The 22,387-nt window shown below is 43.8% G+C and overlaps 1 protein-coding gene across 1 annotated transcript in view; it reads right to left on the bottom strand.

The window, feature by feature from the left end:
* VAT1L (vesicle amine transport 1 like) overlaps positions 1 to 22,387 on the bottom strand; it is a 149,450-nt gene that overhangs the window by 60,781 nt on the left and 66,282 nt on the right. Inside the window, exons 5-7 of the mRNA XM_063109123.1 lie at positions 11,573 to 11,676; positions 10,077 to 10,132; positions 6,195 to 6,389 (exon numbers count right to left, since the gene is read on the bottom strand). Of these exons, the coding sequence (XP_062965193.1) occupies positions 6,195 to 6,389; positions 10,077 to 10,132; positions 11,573 to 11,676 (355 nt within the window). The remainder of the gene's footprint in view (positions 1 to 6,194; positions 6,390 to 10,076; positions 10,133 to 11,572; positions 11,677 to 22,387) is intronic.

Consider the following 22,387-nt stretch of genomic DNA (forward strand, 5'->3'; position numbering starts at 1 on the left):
TTGCTGGTGCTCCATATTAATCTTTTATCAAGTCACCCTCTTGTCCTGGGACAGATAAGGGTCCCCATCAAGATTAGCATCACAGTTTTTTCTTCATTCTTTTAGACAGACCTATCTCTGTGAGGTTTTGTGATGGCTGAGAATGAAAGACACAAATATCATTAAACCACAACTATAAACATGGAGGTAAAAATGCAGGAGACACTTAATGAGAGACACTAACTTACAACAAGTAAGTGACTGCATTTGGGCAGTGACCTTCACTACAGCCGAGGCAAACAGAGATACAAGAAAGGACATAATTAACAGTTTACTAAAAGGTAATCACGCCAGATTGCTGGGGAAGACAAAATTTTTCCTATCTTCAAACAGAAGGATGACAACATCTCATAGGCTAGCTCCAACAGAACTTTCTTCAACGATGGGAATGTTCTTCTATAGCCGTGCAGCCCAGTATAGTAGCCATTAGCCACATGTAGCTACTGAGCACTTCAAATGTGGCTAGTGTGACCGAGGAACTAAATTTTTAATATGACCTAATTTTATTTAAATTTAAATAGCCACATGTGACTAGTGATACTCTATTAGAGACCATAGTCATAGACTTTTATGTAAATCATGTAAAATACTACAGATAAGATCTTTAATGGAAGATTTTAAAAATTAAGATATCCATGAGTCCTCTGTGTACTGTTAAGTGGCAGATGAATGGTGATCATTTTAATCAGAGGCCACAGCCATATAGACCAGGTGCATGTCCTTATGGTGACCATACTTGGGGCTGGGTGGGTCTCAGGGAATTCAGAGGATGAAGTGGTACATTGCTTCGTAGGCCACACTCTCTAACAGCAATCCCCTCACCCAGACGTCAACTCAAACTCCTCTGCCTGGCAGCGAAGGGGCCATGATTCGACTCCACTGAGCAAACCAATCTTACTCCTTTCTCTTCCTCGGCCAGCAGCTTCTGCTTTGTTTAGTTCGGACCTTTCTCCACCCCACCTACCCTACGCTCACTCCCACTTCTGGGATTTTGTTCACACTGCCCCTCCTGCTTGTATTAGCTTTTCTTGTAAGTCCAACAGTGAATAACTTCTATCCTCCCAATCTCCACCAAGCCCCACTCTTTCTTGAAACCATCTCTGAACTTTCATTCTTACTTAACACTGTCCCCTTTCATGTTCAGCTCCGGTTGCACTTGAAACCAATATCCTGACTTAATACTGTTATTCTCCAATCATTTCATAGGTTTTGGTTTTGTCTCAGAAACCACATCATACTCAAGGGCAGGAAACATGTCATCTATGACTTCTGTAGGCTTTACCTGCTAAAACAGTATTAGCACATAGTCGGTGCCCAGCAATGTTAACTGCTGCTTGGTTCACAAATACAAGTATTTTTCATCCCTTTCCTACCTCTGAACTGCTTGGAGAGGTAACTTTTTTCCAACTTAATATACAGCTGAACATTTAGTATCTGGAATCAAACCTGAGGCTGCCATATACCCTTTCTGCTTTGTGTATTAAATTTACAATAAAGTCAAAGACAGATGGCTCAAAAGAAACCTTCATCATCTCTGATATTATTAAATTTACTAGTTTGAGGGCTCAGAGTACTCAAGAAAATTTTCTTCTATTCCCCGTGGGTTTCATATTCCATAGATGAAGTTATAGAGCTGGCCTGAAGAGCACATTTGTGCAATCATTTACCAAAGGGGCGGGGGAATCATGAGCCCTCTTTCTGAGATTCTCAAGCAATAAGCGTGCTGTACTCTCTTCAAGCCCAGAAGAGCTGCGTGGGCTTGATAAATAGCCAAGTTTGGTCTAACTGCAGCTCTAAACAGATGTCTGTAAATATTGCAGAAAACCCTCAGAAAGCTGGTGGGTGTTCCTGATGAGTCGCTGTGCATGCGTTTGTTGGCAAACAGGCAGCAGCCGTCTGTCTCCTCTTTGTGGAGGACTAGCCTGCTACAGGGATCTATAGTTCCTTTGTTTTGCTGGTGACTGTATGAACCACCATGGCTTCTTTTAAAACAATGGTTCTCTACTGGGGATGATTTTGCCTCCCACCCTTATCCTGCCCAGGGGATATTGGATAATGTCTGGAAACATTTTTAAATTGCTACTGCTGGTGATAGGAGGTGCTACTGGCATCTAATGCGTAGAGGCCAGGGTTGTTGCCAACCATCCTACAATGCACAGGGCAGCCCCTCTTCTCCAACAAAGAATTATTCAGCCCAAAATGTCAATCATACCCAGAAAGTAAAAACTTTTTTTTTGAGAAACTCTGTCTTAAAGTAATATCTTTTTATAGTATAGCTTGTTCATTCATTCAACAAATATTTGTTGTTAAACATAGGAAACATCCGACTAGTCATACTTCTGTGTGTTGGTGGATTCATTCATTCATTCATGTAATATGCACTTATTGAGCATCTACTCTGTGCTGGGCTCTGGGGTCTGGAACAACATAGTCTAGGTCTTTCATCACATAGGATTTACATTCTAGTGGAAAGACAACAAGAGTTTAAACAAGTTGATAAATAAATGAACAAGATAATTCCAACCAGTGATAAGTATAATGGAGAGTATCAAACAGTGTGAAGGGAGAGAGAACGACTCGGGCAGAGGTGGCTGTGAGGGATGCTATATCCAAGAGGGGAGTCAGGGAAGGCCTCTCTGCATGGATCATATGGAAGCAGAGACGTGAGTGATGAAAAGGAAGCAGATGGGCAAAGATCAGGAGGAAGAGTATTCAAAATAGAGGAAGTAACAGGTTCAAAGGCACGGGACAGGGAAGGCTGGGGTGGGTTCAGGAACCAGAAACATGCAGACTGCTGAAGCTTGGACAGAGGTGGTGAGGTGTACAAAGTGAGGCTGACAGGTGGGCAGGAGTCAGACTGGGCAGGGCTGTGCAGACCCCGGTAAGGGATTGAGACTGTATTTCAGTACAGTAGGAAGCCACAGGAAGATTTTAAGTAGGAGAAAAAGGATCTGGTTCGGGTATTGCTAAGTCCACTCAGGCAGCTGGGCAGAGGATGCTCTGGAGAGGGGCAAGATGTTAGGAGAGTCCACTCAGGAGGCCCCTCACAGGACAGAGTCCAGATTAGACCACATTGGTGAGAGTGGAGGTGGAAGGAAGCATGTGGATTCAGAAGCATTTTCAAGGTAAAGTCCTGGACTTGCTCGTGTATGGTCCATGATTCAGCCTGCAAGCTGCCAGTCTTGATTTGCCTATCTGTAGTTAGTGCTTGTCCTGGGCACCTTGGCTCTGCATGCTCAGGGCATGCAGCCCTTGAGCCAGTCCTGACAACTCCAGCATGTACAGAGCCCCGTTTTCCCCTCGCACCAAGATTGCAGCTCCACATGGACCATCATGCCTGTCAAACACTCCTAAGGACAGGTGAGCTTCCCATTATGAGACCTCATGTTCTGTGGTTTAGGGTGCCTTTCCCATTCCTTAGCTGGAATGAGATCTTCTGAATATCAGACTTCTGTAGTGCTCAGACGCTGCCCAGCCATTTCAGCTTCTTCCCTGGCACATAATGCCCTGGGGACCACCTGCCTCACCTCCTGACTCTAACCTTTTAGTGGCTTCCCATGGGACTTAGAGTGAAATGCCAAATTCCATGTGGCTCTTGCTGACCTTTTCAGGCCACTCCCTCCCCAGCTCACAACAATGCACCCCTGGATGTCACCAAGGTCTTTCCTTCCTTATCCCTTCGCTTTGAGGGTCTCTCTGCCTCGAATGCTCTTCCTTCAGTGTTCAGCCTCCTTCAGGTCCCAGCTCGAATGCCTTCTACTCAGAGAACCCACCTTCTTTAAATTCACCCGTACAGCATGCAGCCCCAATGAGCGTGATGTCACCCCAGAGGGGGGAAAATTGCTTCCTGGGGGATGGAAAAAAATCTTACTCTTTTAATAAAATATACATACAGGATGTAAACATACATATATATGTACACACACACACATGCACACACACATATATACAAGGGGGCTTCAAAAAGTTCATGGAAAGATTCACATTATCTAATTTTATTTTTCCATGAACTTCTTGAAGCACCTTCATATTATATATATGTGTATTAAAATTTCATGGTAGGAGTGGTTGATTAGGCAAAAAAAGAAAATTCTAAAAAGTCTCCTTAGAGGGAGAAACAGTGAAAAAGAGGATGAGAAACACTGCTTTGTGGAAACTCTCTCCCCCACTGCCCCCAACATATATCCTAATTTATCTCCTTCCAAGAACTTATTACAATTGGCAATTACCCTGCTTATTTTCATTGACTTCAGCATTTCCTGTCCCTTCCCACTACTCTAAATGTGAGTTCCATGAAGTCCAGGGATCTTGGCTGTATGTCTACCATTGTATCTCCAGCATCTACACAGTACTGAGCACATAGTAGTTATTCAATAAATATTTGATGATTCAATTACCATTGTGATCAAGAAGTGATTTCAAATACTAGAACAAGAGCCCACTGGGTCAACTGGACCCAGCGTGGATTTCAATCCTTGATTAAATGCTATCAGATCTGTTGGGTCCCTTTGGGCACTGAGTTCAAGCATTAGTCCCCTTCTCTGCCTCATGGAGAAATTAATCTCTTAGCCTTGGTCTTGTCTTGACTCTTCCCAGTTTTCTCTTCTTTCTGATGGTTGAGAGTCCAGTAACCATGTAGGCCAGCCCTACCTTGTTCCACCGAGATGCCATAGTGAATACCATATGGAAGTCTGACTCATTAAATGAAAAACCTTTTCAAGAAATTTATAACGATAGGCTAACCATCTTGGTAATTACACAACAGAAGGCATGCATGATTATATAATTTGATTTAGCAATAGATTGAATAATCTGAAGTAGAAAAAAGACTGGAAGGAAGGAAACCAAAATGTTAATGATATTATCCTTCTCTGGAATGTGACTGACTGTTTATTTTCTCCTTGTGTTTTTGGCTAATTTAGAAATTTCTATAATGAGCATGTATTTCTTTTATCATAAGAAACAAGGTTTTTTGGTGGTTGGGTTTTTAAGACCGTCCATGATACTGCAGCATTAGAGAGAGATATATAGGCACATTCCTGGCCCATAGATCCAAGATCAGTTGTGTTTCATCGCACGGTGACCACCCCAAAGCCTTCTTTGAGGGATTTCAATGCTTAGAGAAACGATTAGATTTGTAACAACTCAGTCCATCAGACAGATAGCAATAGCCTTCTTGCCAGAAGCATACCCACTATCTGTTCAATAGAACTTAGTGTTTATTAGATTTTTAAAAGGTGTTTATTGACTCCCAAAAGTACAAAAAAAGTACTCATACCATAAGACACCTCACCAATACAAAATACAAGACAAACAAAATAACATATTACCACATATTTTAAAATACCTTTCAGGGGCTTCATGGCTCCCTGAAGTCAAGGTTACAAAATTCTGCCTTAGAGAGGTTTCTTAGTGAAATGCCTGTTGAAACCCAAGCCCCATCTCTTCATTTCTCCTCTAAGTAGCTGCATGACTTACTTCCCAAATGCCCAAACCTTCCTTTGTCCTGAAGGATTTCCTAAACCCTGCCTCCTCCCTGTAAGTCCCATATGAACAAATACAACCAGTTCCTGCTTTGGTATTGCTAAAGATAACATTAGAGGTTCTTCATTTTGCCATGATCAAGGAATGCTTTCAAATAATACAACTTTTGGCAGATCAGTTAACAAAAAGACTCAATCCAACACTAAACCCAACAATTCAGCAATAATTACAAGGTCCATTGTGACAGCTAATGTCCTGCAGGGCTCAGAGCATCCAGGCTCAGCTCACAAATCAATTCAGCTCTGAGCCATTGTCTGTTCTGCCCTTCATCTCTTATACATCCACAAGATGACAATATACACGATGCTGCAACAATGAACACGCTCTTGTAACCTAGGTGAGTTGCATGCATGCATCAAAATTTGGTAGTCTTCCTAGAAAAGGTTCATGGCAAGACGGTGTAGTGAGGCATGTGGTTTGAGAACCACAAGGAACTTACAGTACTTCTTACATCCAAAGCACTATACTATGGAACAATGACTTTTTGAACTGCATTTAAAACAAACAAACCTAGAGAAAAATCATTTCATAAGAGATTGTATTTAGCTGCCCAAACCTGTTTGACCTAAAAAGAGAGCAGGTTATTTGCTGAGGAGAAACACCATTCTTACCTCCTCCAGAGCCCACAAGGAGTCCACCATGGGCTTGATCTTCTTCTGGTTGTAGAGCCCCAGGAGTTTGTCCACCACTCCTCGAATGAGGCCTGCTCGGCCCTGTTTGAAGAGCAGATTTAAAAGGGAAAATCCTGCGATGACTTTGTTCTCTTCGTACAGCTTGATGGGGTTCACTTTCTCCACTTGCCACCACTGGAAGGAGAGAGGGTGGTGTTGTTACCAAGACTCCGTGCCGGCCACATGTGCAGCACTGCCAAGGCTCGCAGCTACTGCGGGGGAACCCGGGGCTGCAGGGTGGCAGACCCCAGCTGGCCAAGAGGGAGCTCTCGTTGGTGTACTTTTTCAAGCATCTGTTTCACTAGGCACTGCTGCAAGTGCACGGGAAACAATAGACAGTGTTGCTATGAAAAGCTCAGGATCCAGGGGGAAAGAGAGCCCCAACCAACTACCAGGGCTCGTGTAGTTGAACCATTAAGTGTATGGCTGGGGCTGTCAGCTCCGAGTTGAATGCTGGCTCTACAACTTACTGCCTGTCATTCTCTGGGCATCATTTTTCTCAACTGATGACATTGGCAAGATATGGCCTCTGTTGTTTGCGGGGAGAATTAAATGGAAAGCACTTGGCTTAGTGAATGGCGGTGGTGACAGTGGGGCTGGTGAAGGGAGGACTATAGCAGAGAAGTTTACACAGTGTGGTGGGGGCATGGTGGAGGTCACCATTGCCACTGCACGAGCAGTGTTCCTAGGGGCAAATAATGATGCGACTAAACTTGAAGAGGTGGGTAGGGATCTATCAGATAAAGAAGGGTGAGGAAGGCAAATTTAGAAAGAAGGAACAGCATGAAGGTGTGGTGAGCCAAAGTGTTGGGATAAATCAGTGGTTCTCAAACGAGGGCAGTTCTTCCCTCCAGGGGACATTTGGTAATGTTTGGGAATATTTTTGGTTGTGATGTCTGGGGGCAGGGGGATGAGCTATTGGCATTTAGTGGGTGGAAGCCGGAGATGCTGATAAACATCCTGCAATGCTCAGGACAGCCTCCACAACAAAGAATTATCCAGCTCAAAATACCAATAGCACTGAAGTTGAGAAGCCCTGGACTAAAGTACTGGGTGGGATACACACAGCTGTAAATGTGGCTGTCTCTTCTAGTCTCTCGTCTCTCCCCTTTCAGACATAAAAATAAGTAAATAATTCATTAATCACCTACGGGAATGGTTATCCTACTGCTTTGTTCTGATTTAATTGCTTTTCCTTTGGTGCTGGTTATAGGTTAGAAATTTAAGCTTCCAGTTTCTAGAGGCTTTTAAGAAGTAAAAGGTTTAATATAAGTTTCAATATAGAATACAAAGGGGAATGTGATGGACACGTGGCATTTATAGTATTTGTGCTGTTGATGTGTTTATTCATATGCTGCCTCTTTCCAGAAAGAATTGAGGAGGGAGGCTCATAAAAGATTTTGACTTTTTAAATTTGGGAATGCAAATGTGGTCAGCAAAATGTGGGAGAGGCAGGTCAAAAACAAGGAGGAGGCTTGTATATAAAATTCTTTACCAAAGTACATTTGGTGAGGGCCTGGGGGCCAGCTTGAGAAGAGCCATGCATTTGGTCATGGCTTCTTGGTGCAAAGCAAAGGTAGAAAAATAATGAATAACCTGATTCACAGTTTATTGACAATGCCTCAGTGAATGTTTGTGGAATGAACGCTTGCTGAATCTACAGTGCTGCACAGTTGTGGTTAAGAGTTCTAGAGCTGAATGCCTAGTTCTGAATCCCAGCTCTGCTACTTACTAGCTGTGTGACTTTAGGCAAGTTACTTAACCTCTCTGTGCTCAGTTTCCTCACTGTTCTTCATGGGGTTGTTGTGAGGAGTTGATGTGTTAATACATATCAAGTGCTTAGAACAGTGTCTGACATGTACTAGGTGCTCTATAAACATAAACCATTTCTATTATCATCTTAATTTGAAAGGGATGTTTTTGGTTTAGTGAATAAGAGCTCTGAATTGGGAGTCAGACTGCTCCCTAAATGGTAACTTCATCTGTTAGTATTATCATCGTTATGGTGTGAAAGCAAACGGCACATTTGATAAGAAGTGAAGTGCCAGCTCTTCAGCATTTTAAAGATGGAACATAATTAAAATAGCTGAATGAGAAATCTCTGCCTTTTCCAAATATGCCTTTAATTTCTAAACCTTTCTTGAATGCATTGAAAAAGAACTTTTCTAGAACCTTCTGGAGCAAAGTTATCATTCCACTACTTGGCATGTCCTCTCTTCAATTTACTTCTATCTGACCAGCTAGCATTGAAGCAGCACTTGGAAAGAGAACAGTTTTTATTTTTGACCTTCAGCTACAAAGCATTCTTGTAATGAACATCTCTGATTTGGGAAGAGGGATCTCAGTCTCCATTCCGGCTGTGTTTTTATGAATGCCTTCACTGAGCATGGGCGCGCTGCAATTATTTTGTTAACATTATGTGTTGGGATTGCGCATTTAGGGGAGAAAGGGAAAACACTTCTTACAATTGTATGTTATTTGGGACCACTGTGGTTACCCACAGCAATCTATCAGCATCATGTAAATTACAGCCACAGAGACAAAACAGCTGTGAGTGGTATAAAGCTTGTCTTCAGGGGACACATTTGAGAAAGCATCCTTCATTAGACTCCATTCTTGCTCCTCCTGTAGATTCTGTAGTCGAGGTGATCCTCGATCCAGACTTTAAAGGCCAAATGTACAGAGGCCCTTTCTTTCCAATTTCACAAGTGCAGGGAATACTATCCATTTCAGAATTAGGGAATGTTTTGGGGTGAAGTTTCTGGTAGCTAGCGTTGGCACTTAGGGGGCATATAAATACTCCCTAGTGCCACACTTAGAATGAATTTTAACCTCCTTACCATAGTGGTTCCTGACCACCCTCTTCTACATATCTCTACCTCATCCTGCTGTTTTTTATTTCAGCACCCTGTTTTTATCTTCATCAGAGGTTTGACAGCCATTTACAATCATGTTATTAGTATGCCTTACTTGTTTTGGGTTTGTCTCCCTCATTAGAATGTAAAAGCCACAAATGCACCTATTTCATCCATTGTGATGCCCCGGTGCCTGGCACAGTGCCCCGAACAGCAGGTGCTCAGAAAATGCTTGCGAAGTGAGTGAATGAGTGAATGCTGCACTGGCTGCCTAGGAGGCTGGGAAGAGAGGGGGTGACAAGCAGCATTTCCTGTTGTGGTGGGTGGGAGGGGTCAAAATTAAAGACCAAATTGGTCTAATTTTTGAAAGTATAGCTCTAGACTGGAACATAGATCTGAGGAGGTCTGTAGTGGGCTGAATGCCCATGGATATGGCTTCTCTTTGGCAGACAAAGTCACCACCATATCCAGAGCAGGATCACCTAAGATAGTGATTCACAAACTTGCCTGTATCTAAAAATCAACCCGTGAGCCTGTTAAAGTTGTAAGATCCCCATTTGTATCTCTACCTCAGTAGGATGCAGACAGAGAGAATTCTCAAGTACCCCCAGAGACCTGGTCAGAAAGTGCCCAAACTGAGTCTGGCCTCTCTATGAGGCAAATAAAATGCACTAATACCAAATTCATTTTTGACGGGTGAATAAAAACACCTACACTTAAGCAATCTCTGTTGAAATCAGAATGAAGCTTTCTTGAGTTTCACCAACACTCCCACATCTCTGCTTCCTTTAGACAAAAGTGGTTCATATATCTGCCCATGTGCAATGAGCAGGTGGAATTCATGCTTTATTGAAAATGAATGATGCAAATGGAGAACAAACAAGATTAGGTCAATGTCCTAAGATGCAAGTCATAACATGCAAATCAGCACACCACCATAGTACATTAGATGTGCATGGATACTTACTGATTTTGCAAAGCTAAAGAAGCTCTTGGTCTCTCCAGTTACCATGTTGGATGAGCCTGCAAATGGAAGATTCCCAAATCAAGCAAATGCTGATGAAAATCAACATCTCTTGTTACACACGAAAGAATGGAAGTTGTTTGGTCTAGAACTGGCAAGAACTTGAAAGCAAAATTTAATTCAGCCTTGGAAAAATGAGGGAAATGAGAGCAGGACATCAATGTGACTATTGTTGCTAGGTGTCACTGGATCAGAGGAAGTGACCATTTCATTACTTTGGAAAATTAGGCATGTAGCAAAAGTATGATCTATGCCAATCTTTTTATAAACCAATAAGTTGCTGAAATGTCTTCTTGATTCTGTTCTTTGAGACTGAGAAATAAATTCCTTAGTGAATCACTTTATGATTCCAAATTTGACTTCCCAGCAAGTACTGGGCTGACGTGGGCTAGGGACTTAACTAATGGGAGAGTTGGGACTGAGTTAGAATATAGATGAATGGAGAACATGGGGTATAGAATGTGGCAGATGAGGATGAAAGTAGATTCTGAAGCGAAGGATATGGTGTAACTAGTAAGTATGTTGGCTCCAGTGAGGTCTGGGCAGAAAAGTAAAAACGACTTGAGACAAATAGTGTGAGAAACTGAGCTTTGCCAGCTGGAACAAGCAATATTTGGTGGGCAAATGGGATGTGGAGTTGGGAAAGATTCTCTTAGATGCTTACACAGAGAGAAAAGACCCCTTTGTGGGGTTCTCGGGGCAGGGGGCTGAGAGAGCTCTTAACAGTTTTGAGAACGTTCAGATACCATATTGGTGCCTTTTCAAAGACTTTCCTGCCTTGTCCACAACGATACAGAAGTAAGTTTTTCTCAGATAACAGTTATTTAATGAAAACCACTGTGTATTTCAAACTTAATTATATGACCTGGGTAAACCATTAGCCGCTGCTTCTGCTTTTATGGGTTGACTACCATTAGGCATCACAGTACCAGGCTTCAATTACCCAGGAACCAAGACATCAATGTGATGAATTAGACAATTGTGAGATAATCAAGTTGAATTTCATCAGAATGACATCTCAGAACTGTAGCAAAAATAGAAGTCTTGGTGAATAAGTAAGCATGAATACAGTATCCACCTGCATTTGACTCATGTCTTAAATATATCTGATGTCCTGACAATGTGCATTGACTCTCACAGGCTCTCTCATCAGTAATAATCATACTAAATTATGCCTCCACTTCCATGGAAATATTGGCTTGGCTTTACCCCTTTCACAAATGAGAAGTATTCATGAGAGTAACAGGGCAGCGGGCACCCATGCTATTTTTATAATTGAAAAACAACTAACAGCAGTAGCAATATTACAGAAACCCTTAAAAAAATTAAACAACCTCAATCTTACTCTCGTCAAACATCATTTTTCAGAGCCCTGTGTGTAGGCACACATGCAGCGTTCCTGGTCCCTGATCATGTCCTTGTGTCTGTTCAGCACTCACCGTATAAAATGTAGGTTCCCAGGGGTTTGAGAAGACTGAGACCTTTTCCAGTGTTGTCCCCACAGAGGCAATCCAGGACAATGTCCACACCTTCAGCAGAGATTCTAGATGGTGAGAACACAAAACACAAGTGCTGTAGCCTGTCAGCAACCGAACTGTCCATCCTCTCCTCTTCCTGTGTCATACTGTTTGATTCCCAAACTGAGAATTAGTGAGAGGTCCAGGAGCAGCAATAAATAGAGAAGAAGACCTCTCCTGGGTCCAAGTATAAGAATTCCATAAAGCTGTAGGGAGCTGAGAATCTGGCTGGTAGCTGTATCAGGATTTGGCCTGGGGCAGAAGAAAGAATGTGGGCATTGGAGTGAGAGGGTCTGAGGTTGTATCTAGCTGCTTCACTCAGCTTCTCTGAGCCTTAGCTTTCTCCTTTGTAAAGTGGAGCTATTATGTTTCTTTGTAGTAAAAATAAAATGAGAGGACAAATAAAATGCTTGGCCCAGGCCTGCCACATGACAGTCATTCAGTATGTTGATTAACAATTCATATTTGTGGAGCGTGGCTTGTGAGCCAAGCTCTGTCCGAGGTGCTGGAGATAGAGCCACGTTCCCTGTCTTCAGGGGCTGCCGGTCTCAAGGGATTTGCTTGCTTTCTTCTCCATCTCCCTCCTCGATGAAGAAATGAAAGCACATTAACCTAACTCGCAAGCATCTATTTGTCCCATCTCCAGGTCCAACTTAAAACTGACTCTCAGAGGAAGAGGGTTAAACAGAGAGGATCTTCACTGAAAGGTTGTGGAGTAGAGAGAATCCACATTTGCAGTCCATTAGACAGACAAAACATTTGTTGATCTTTTCTTCTATTAATTTATACATTTATTGATTCCCTCATTTACTTACTCATTAATACATTTAACAAATGTTTACTGGGCTTCCGCTGTTAAAAGCTATGATACAGGAGGGAACTGTAGGATAGGAAAAATCTGGAGCTCGTAGGGGAGATATTCACGTCCACAAAGATCCCTATTGTGGCTAGGCCCTGCTCTGTTCACAAAAGAATGGCATTTCTTCAGGTTTGTGAGTTTGCAGGATTACCTTGTCATAGAAAATATCTCAATTTTTCTCCCCCCACCTTCACCGCAACAAAGTTCAGGCATTGCAGTATGTCAACAGCTGGGTCCTGTTTCCACAGTGTCACTAACTAGGAAATTGCACTTGCATCTCCTGGGTTCAAACCCTAAGTCGGCTGGCCCATGTCCATATGCCCTTCAAAAGCCCTTAAGTCATGTCCAAAATCCAGCCCATTACCAAGGCTCATCCAAAATGATCTGCTTAGCTTTCTGCCTAATAGAGTGCTTATCTGCACAGGTATGTCCTCTTAAGTCTCACCTGAAAGTTCAGAACCAGAAAATTAGGACAGTAGATCTTAAACATAAGCATGTATTGGAATCACTTGGAGGGCAACTGCAAACCTTCTCCTCTTCTATGACTTTCTGATTCACCAGGTCTGGAGTGAGGCCCAAGGATTTGCATTTCTAACAAGTTCCTAGGCCATGCTGCTTCTGCTGCTGCTGGTTCCAGCTGCTGCTTGTTCCAGCTCAACACTTTGAGAAGCACTGTTCTAAGCCAGTTACTCAGAAGCCAAACTGGCATTTCCAATTAATTAATTATTTCATTAACTACTTGGCACTGGCACTGCACTAGTCACTGGGCAATGCAGTGGTGAGCCCAGACAGACTTGATTTTTCTCCTTTTCGGACATTTCACCAGACATTCACCAATAATTACACAAATAAAAATTAAGTTGAAACAAGGTATAGTGCCACAAAGGTGCTATGAAACCATCTTGGGGCAGTGAAGCAGTTAACTAGGTAAAGGGACAGCATGTACAAAAGCCCTGTGGTGGGAGGAAGACTAGAAAGCAGGCAGTGTGGATGGAGTAGAGAAAAAAAAGGGACATGTGCTTTGAGTTAGGGCTGGAGAAGCAAGCAGGAGTTGGACTGCATGGATTCTGTTGGTGGGCTCTAGGCAGGTGCCTCACACCTGGTGGTGAGGTGGCCACCTTGTATTGTGGGCTGGGTAACTGTGCCTCTGTCTTCCTCACCTCTGCCTGAGTCTGTTTTCTGCCAAGTTTGCTCACTTCTGTGGGAGTGGGATCCTGCTCCGCTTCTATCAGCCAGCCCTCCTGGGCTATTAAGTCATCGTTGTGAACACCATTTCTCCATGACCACTCCCCTTGCCCTGAGGATGCCTGCCTGTGGACAGGAACAGCTTTGCCAGCATTTAGCCATGCACACCTGCTAAGGAACCCTGGCAAGTCTGCCAGCCCTAACTCTTCACTTCTTCCCTGATGCTCCCCATGTCTGTGTTCTACTTGCAGGTTCACATTCTCTCCCACAAACTGCCAATCACACCTCCTTGCATCAGCTGCCCCATCTCAGCCTGTTGCTCTATCCTCTGGCCTCAGGTTCTGCAGAAATGTAGGGCATGCCCACAGCAAGGGTGCCTATAAACTACGCACTTCCCCATCTTCACTTCCCACAGACTGTGCGAGGCATTTTGGCCTTCCAACCATTTCTAGAACTTTCCTACCTCAGAGCCTTTGCATGTACTGTAATCTCTGCCTGGACAGCCTTTCCCCAGCTCTCCTTAGGGCTGGCTCTTTCTCATCCTTCAGGTGTCACTCATACGTGACCTCCCCAGAGGAGCTGTAGCTGACCACCCCACCTGAAGCAGCAGCCCCCACCCTTGATTAATCTCTATTTTAGTTCTCTTTATGCTTTAGCATCTACACCAGAGATATGTTTTAGTATTTATCCTGGGCTGTAGTTATTTTACTTATTTATTTACTTATTGATTGTCTCTTCCACTGACACACAGGCTCCATGAGTCAGGGAGCACGTTTGTGCTGCTTATTGCTATATCCACAGTCCTTCTCGTCCTGCTGGACACAGCGTTTGTTCTCAATAAACATTGCTTAATTGAATGCATGAATGATGAAATGAATGAATAAGTGAACGAGTGATGGGGAGGAAGAAAACATTTTACAATTGGTATCCCCTACCTCTATGTCTGTGCTTCCTTGGGAAGGAAACTCACATTTCAGAGCTCTACTATATACCAGCTGTTTCACATCAGTCCTCCCAACAAACCTATGAGGTAGGCATTTAACTCCAGTTCTCCGATGAAGAAATTGAGGCTTACAGATGCAGCAACCTTGCCTAAACTTATGTAACTAGCACAGCTTGATTTCAAATCGAGGTCTAGTTTAACTCCAAAGCTGACCGCTTTTTCACCGCTCTATATTTCAGACGTAATAAACGTTCGAGCCAATGTGATCATGGAAGCATCACTTTAGCAAGCAACTCTGGGAAGTAGCCAATTTAATTTAGTCTCTGAAGAATTCAGGCTTAAATTGTGTCTTAAAACAAATGCACATGCATCCAGAGTTAAACCATGTTATTCCAAACATGCAGGCTGAGAGGTTTCTATTTACAAACTATTTTTTTTTCCACCCTAGATTATAGGCGAGGCCCAAGGTCAGAGTTCCATACATTAACCCTAAATTTCCAGCCATTGGGTAACCATTTGCTGAGTGCTAGGCACTGCGTATGCTGAGCTGGGAATACACAGACGGAGGCTCAAGTTTGCCCCTACCATCCAAGAGCTCTTGGAGTAGCAGGAAAGACATCTATAAAAGAACAGCCCAAACACAGAGGGATCACTGCTCCAATAGAGCAACTCAAGGACTTTGGAAGATGACCCCTCCATTGAGTGTTGGTGGATGAGCAGGAATTGGCCAGGTGACGAAGGGAAGAATAATATAACACCTGACCTGCGGCAGTCAGAAGGCTTTGGGACACCAACCACGGTAATGAGGAGTCCTGGCCACTATCTCCCTCCAGAAAGACCCAAAGACTGGCTGCTACAGCCAACAGCTAATGTGCAGGTGAATAGGCAGGGGTGAGGGATAGCTTAAGGGCAGTATAGCATTGGGTTCAGGAATATGAATTTTGTCTCAGTATTAAGTATTCAGTTCTGCCACTTGCTGGGTGACCTCAGGCGAGTTACTTAGCCTCTCTGTGCCTAAATTTCCTCAGCTGTGGAAGGGATGATGGTGATAACGACTGCATTCTGTGAAGCTTTTTGTGAAGCTTGGATGAACTGATACACCTGGAGTACAGGGTCCAGCTCATGGTTAGCTCTGGGTCCATAGCTTTTATCACCATTTTAAAAATAGCCCAACTTAAAGAGGAACTTTTGGGTAGGAATAGTGTATGAAAAGAAAAGGTATGCAAAACTCCAGCAACTCAGTCATCAGTCCAAGCAACCTTCAGGGTGGGTGGAGCCAGCAGCCCAGAAACTAGTAGACCTGCAGCTTCATGTCCTGGACCTTCCTAAGAGGGCATGTCTCACATGCATGAGCACTTACTCTGTCCTGGGCACAGTGCTGAGAACTTCCTAAGTGGTCATCCCATTCACACTGCATGCTAACCTGTGTGACTCTGGGGCCATTATTGTCCCCATTTGGTGGATGAGGAAACTGAGGCCCAATGAGATCAGGTGACTTACCCCAGGGCCTACTACTGCAGAGAATGGGAGGACCCTAGTTTGATCCATCACATCTGGAAACCAGGTGTGGGCCCCAGAGACAGAGTAGGGTTTTATGAGGTGAGCTGTGGCCAGCCCTGGTGTGACCACCACGGTCACTTCTAGGCCATGTAGGCTCTCAGCAGGGGCAGAGCAAAGCTGGGGGCTGCTCCCTTGGGATTCACACTAGGCGCAGACGCTCCAGATCTCCTTCATATTCCAGCACCTGCCCCTCCCCCTGCCTTTCTCTCAGCATTTCTACCGCTGAACCACATAACACAGGCTTTGCACATGTACAGGGGCCAGAGAAGCCACAAATTCTGTCATTGTGTCTTTTCGAAGGTTAGTGGTGAGGTGGGAGTTGGGGGAAAGAGGAGAGAGGGTTTCTGAGGGGGAGAAGCTGCATAGAGGCAGATGTCATTCTCAGGGTCCCAAGGGTGGTGATACTTTTGCTGTTTCTATCAAACTGTTCAAGCAGATATCGCTCCTTTTGAGGGAGAAATGTGCCTTCAGGTAAGAGTTTCAAAATCGAAAAGTGCTCCATCCCCATTCGATCATTATGAGCCCAATCAATGGACCATACTGAACTGGGCTCAGTTGGGTCTATTTCAAATGTTCCAGGTCCCATGAGACCTGGCCATCCCTTGGTCATGCCCACATTGAAAAGCTCCTCAGCAGCCCCTTTAATGAAATCATCATGAAAATCACAAGCAGAGCTGATGGCTCATCAGAAGCACATGGGCCCTCGTCATTCTACCCCCCCCCAAATCCTGGGGGTGTCTGCCCTGCCTGCATATGTATGAGAATCATGTAAGAGCAGAGAGGGCTAGGCAGAGGGCCAGATGCAGCGGTTTCTATGTCTGCTTTCTCCTGCTGTCATAAATCTCTGCAGATTTAAAAAGCAAACACAAATAGCCTCAGCTCAGGGGTTCTCAGGGCCAAATTCAGCAGCAAGATATTTTGGAGGTGCTGATCCAAGACCTTCACGTTTGTTCATCCTTCGTCCCCCAACCCCTGGCCCCTTGATTGTGAATTCTGACTCTGCTTCCTACCCACATGGATCAGTGAGGAATGCCTCTTCAGCAATGGCAGGTTCCGATAGAGCCATTTCTGGGAGGCAGACTCTTCGACTTTGCCAAGAAATTAATCCCTTTAATTTAGTGACTTTGATTTATTTAGTGACTTTGATTTCTGGTTGGATCCTTGGCTTTCCACTCAGTTTTTTTTTTTTTCCCCTGAATTGCCTTTTCTCTTAGAACTCATCTGTGCCACAGTTTTAACCACCACTGGATGAGACTGTGCTGGCACACAGTAGGCTTCTCAGTAAATGTATGTTATTCATAGCTCCCATGTGTACTTAGCGACACCACCTCCTGGAATCCTTTCCTGATCCCTTTCTCTCTATTCTCTCCAGGCAATTAGACTCTTATTAATTTCCACTAGTATTTTATTAAGCACCTACTATGTGCCAGGCATTGTGCTAGGCACTGAGGGTGCAGAAGAGCAGAAGGTAGGTACAATCTCTGCCTTTTCTGAGCTTACGTCCCCCAGCCCCTGCCTCATCTTTGACATGGGTCTGCAGACTCAAAGCATTTGAATGTGTAGCAGATGCCCCTCCAGGGGGAGTTTGACTCTTTCCTGCATGGACTTTGTCCTCCTTTGCCCTCGGCCTGTGTCTCATCTCTTTCCTCAGCTTCCAGAGCCAGCTCATAGCAGTCACTCGGCATATGCATGGAGGGGGTGGGTTTCCACTTGCCCAAGCTCCAGCCCCCATTTTGTCAGGCCTGTTCCTCAGGTTCCCTGGAGGTCTTATTCTCAAGCTCTATTTATCTTGCCTAAAGAAAGTCACAATAGCTTCCAAGGACCATTGTCTAACAATGACAAAAGGAAAAGAAGTTTTGGTCTTGTCCTGTGGTGTTTTCCATAGTCTTTGGTCACCTTGTCTCACTCTCCTTCCAAATCTCTGTTGGCCCTGCCTCTCCCTCACCCCTTCTGGTTGCTTCTTCCTCCTGATTTTGGCGCTTATCCTGTACACTGCAACAAGATCATAGACTCACCTTTCATACCAGTGCTTAACTGCTTCAAATCTGTACAGAACTCTGCATTTCTGACATAATCCAGTTTAAACCCCATTGAAGGGCTTTTAAGAGCCTCATCAATCTAGCCCAGTGATTCTTAACCAGGAGCAGCTTTGCTCATACCCAACCCCTCCCAGGGTAGGCAATGTCTGTAGACATTTTGTATTGTCATGACTTGGAGGGGAAGAGCGGAGTACCAGCATCTCACCAGTTGAGCCAGGGATGCACAGGACAGCTGCCAACAACAGATGATCCTGCCCCAAATGTCTGTAGTGCTGACCTAGCCCTCTCCTGCCATCCCAGCATCTCACGCTGCCACCTGCTTTCATACGGGCAGCCTGGCTTCCTCTCTGGCTCAGGGGCTGGCTCTGTGAGAGTGAGTGTGGGTAGAAGAAAGATCACAGGTTCTGGAACCAGAACCATCTGGGGTTGGGTCCCTCCACGTGTAAATGGGTGACACTTACTTAACCATGCTGCGCCTTGGTTCCCTCCTCTACTTCATAAACTGTGTAAGGCCCCAAAGCAAGCTTCTACATGTTCTTTGGGCTTCCATTTAGACATTGCTCCCCTGTGCTCCTCCAGCGCCCTGTACTTCCCTGTCAGGTGCTAACCCCACTGTCTTGTAGCTGCTCATTTAATGATCTGTCTTTCCTGGTTTGGACATTTCTGGTCAGGGGGATATGCTTATCTTGCTCACCATTGTGTCTCTGTAGCCCATTTGTAGGTATCAGTAATACCTGAATGAATGAATGAATGAATGAATGAAAACAAAGTCTGAAATAATACTATGCACCCATTTCCCACCAAATGAAGTTTAAAAATGTTTGATTTTTGAAATGCATTTTTTTTAACAGCTTTATTGAGATATGACATACAATAAACTGCACCTATTTAAAGTGAACAATGGGATGAGTTGTGACATAGGTTCACACCTGTGAAATTATCACCGCCATCAACCTACTGAGCATACCCTTTGTGCCCCAATGTTTTCTCCGGTCCTCTTGTAAACCAAGAGGAGTTTTGCGGGATAGAAAATTCATAGAATCACATACCTCTGAGGCCACATCTGGTCCTAAGATTCACGTTCCTTATCTGTAAAACGAGAGCATTTCGCCTTGCAGAATTGTCTGAGGTACACAGAAATGGTCTAATGGAATGCTTAGTAGAGCGGGAAGAGACCAGCAAGCACTGTTGCTATTGCCTGCCCTGCCTGTCCAGGCCCCCCCTTGCCTGCGGCCCTCTACACTTCCTTCTGCCTGCTGAAATCGTTCTCACCCTTCCAGGGCCACCTTAGGGGCTATCCTTCTTGGGGTGCTCTCTCTGATCTTTATTTCTGAAGCCCAAGTGGTCAGGTGCACAAGATTCAAGCTTGCTAACGCTTTTGCTTGTTTTCACTTGTCATTTCTCTCCTCCCAAACAGAGAGAAGGCAGCTGATGTAAAGGTTAGGGGTTTGCATCATAAATATGACTTCTCCATTCCCTTTATAACACCTGGCTCAAGGCTGAGAACATGTTCAAAAGAGGCTTACCGACTGACTGGTTTATAAAAGAGTTTGTACTTCAAGACATTTTATTATTTTTTTCCTATCTCATTACATACATAATAGTGTAACAGTATCTGTGATCAAAAAGTAAAGAGAAAACCCTTTGCATTCCACTCCTGTTGCATGTCAGCGGTTGGATATTTTTCCCTTTCCTGTTATTTTATGTCCATATGCACTGAGAATTTGTACAAACTGTGATCACAGTGTAGATGGATCTGGTATTCCGCTTTTTTCACTCAATATGCCACCATGGGCATTTTTTCATTTTGTGACAGTCTTCATAATTATCATTTTTTTAGGGGCCGTGTAACACTCAAGCATGTGGGTGTAGCATAATCTACTGAACTGCTTCCCTTCTGTTGATAGTGAAGGCTGGTTCTGAATTTTCACTGTTACACACAATGCTATAATCCACCCTGTCAACATATGCTGAGCATGAACAATGAAGCGGTGCTTGGCTCTACAACAGGCAGCTTTGTACCTGTAGCTTTTATCTTCTTCTGGATTATTTCCTGAGGGTAGTGTTACTGGAGCAGAGGACTTAAACATGCTTGCAGCTTTCCAGTCATTGTTAGCCTAATCCTAAGGGTCTCTACTTAAAAACATAATGAACTGTTGGAAGTTATATTCAAAGGTGTGTGTAGGTAAGTTGGGTCTCAGATGCTGTTGCCATCTGCTCTGCTGACGTCAGAGAGATGACTGTTCCACCCCCTAAGCTCCTCACCTTCCTTGGCCCACACCCTGCGCCCCTGAGTCCCTAGTCGGAAATGATCTTCCTCTGGCCAACTTCTCATCCTTCAACTCTCAGCCAAAATCTCTCTCTTTGATGACATTTCTGATTTTCCCATGTGTATATACTCACTAGTATCTTGCATTTCTCCACCAGAGCACATACAAAAGTGTAAATCAATTAATTCTCTTTATAGTTTTACTTTTTGTCCCCTCTCCCCCAACTAGACTCTAAGCTCTGTGAGGACAGTGACTCCCAAGGTGGTTATTGCTGGATCTCTGGCCCTAGTACAATCCCTGGACCATCACAGACACTCAGTACATATTTGTTAAGCAGTGGGAATAAATGAAAGAATGCTTGAAAAAAATCATTTAAGGGGGTGAAAGAAAAGATTATTCTCTAGATAGGAAGAATAAGTTACAGTGTTTGATAGTAGTGCTAGGTGTCTGTAATTAACAATAATTTATTATATATTTTCAAATGGCTAAAAGAGAGGAGTTCAAACATTCTCATCATAAAGAGATGATAAATGTTTGCAGTGATGATATGCAAATTAGCCTGATTTGATGCATCACATGTATCAAAATATTACTATGTACCCTATAAATCCGTACAATTATTGTGTCAATTAAAAAATAAAATAAGTAAAAGATTACAAAAGGAACCATGATAGTTCATTTTCCAGACCACAGCTTGAGAGACTCAAGTTAAAAGTGGGAAGAACTATCTGAGAAGTATAAAACTAGGCAATTGGAAGTCTTCAAAATCAGCCCGCAGGCTCTAGACATCAGAGAAACAGAGTGTGAACTTCTAATATTTAGCTTTAAAGCTCTCCTTTTATATCCTGCTAGAAATATGGGGACAACTTTAAATTACACACAAATCTCTACATTTAACATTTAAAAACAAATCTCAATATTCAGACCATCAGAAGACTCTTCTTTCCAAGAAACTTCCCAGTTTTCACCAAATGTGCTCTCAATCTATCACCTCAAACAACCAGCTCTCCCATCCTTTAGTCTTCTACTTTTCCACCTTAAGCTGAGATTTGGAGAAAATTGCTTCTTTATTACAATGCTGGCTGGGAAATTTAATCCCTTTGTACCTTACAATTCAGTGCTGGAACAGGAAAATACTGCAGCAGTGGCTGTGGGCCAGCTCTGAATCCACTCGGGAGCTGTGAGACACACAAATCATTGGCAACCCTGGTGGCAGCTGGGTTTTCCATCTGATCCCTGTGCTGATACTCATAGCCCCAGGCCACAGGTAGAATATGGATCAGGTTATAAAACAACATTCCCCAGGTGACTGCAACAGCCAGCAATGGATCTCCCAGCCTCCAGCCTCCCCACTCCCATTCATTCTCTACACACCACTGGTGATTGTTCAACACCCAGATCTGATCATGTCACCACTTTAGTCCTTTGGTGGCTCTTGGTCACTCCAAGGTTGGAGTCCACATTTTCTAGCCCGGTGCAACATCTTTTTGTACATCTGAAACCTGTCTCTGCTAGCCTCATGTCATGTCCCTTCTTTCCTTTCCCCTCAGGTGTCCCTTTGCCAATATTTGTAATTAGATCAGATAACCAGTCAACCTTGCACTTGCACGCCATTAAGCTTCCTTGCAGTTCTCTCAGCCTCTGAGGCACATCCATTCCTCAATATGAGTGAACATGTTCCCTTTCTAGAGCACTGGCCCCCAACCCCCTTCTTCCTAAGGGTTCCTTCTGCTCATGCTCCACTCTTCATAGAGGTGCTGTCCGTACAGCAGAAGCAGGGGCTCCAAAGTTGGAAAGCCTGGTTTGAATCCAGGCTCCATCACTTACCACCTGTGCCAGACCTGCTTGGGTACACAGCTAGACAATATTTCCCAGTTTGCT

The sequence above is a fragment of the Cynocephalus volans genome, chromosome 10 (assembly GCF_027409185.1).
Source record: "Cynocephalus volans isolate mCynVol1 chromosome 10, mCynVol1.pri, whole genome shotgun sequence".
Classification (NCBI taxonomy): domain Eukaryota; kingdom Metazoa; phylum Chordata; class Mammalia; order Dermoptera; family Cynocephalidae; genus Cynocephalus; species Cynocephalus volans.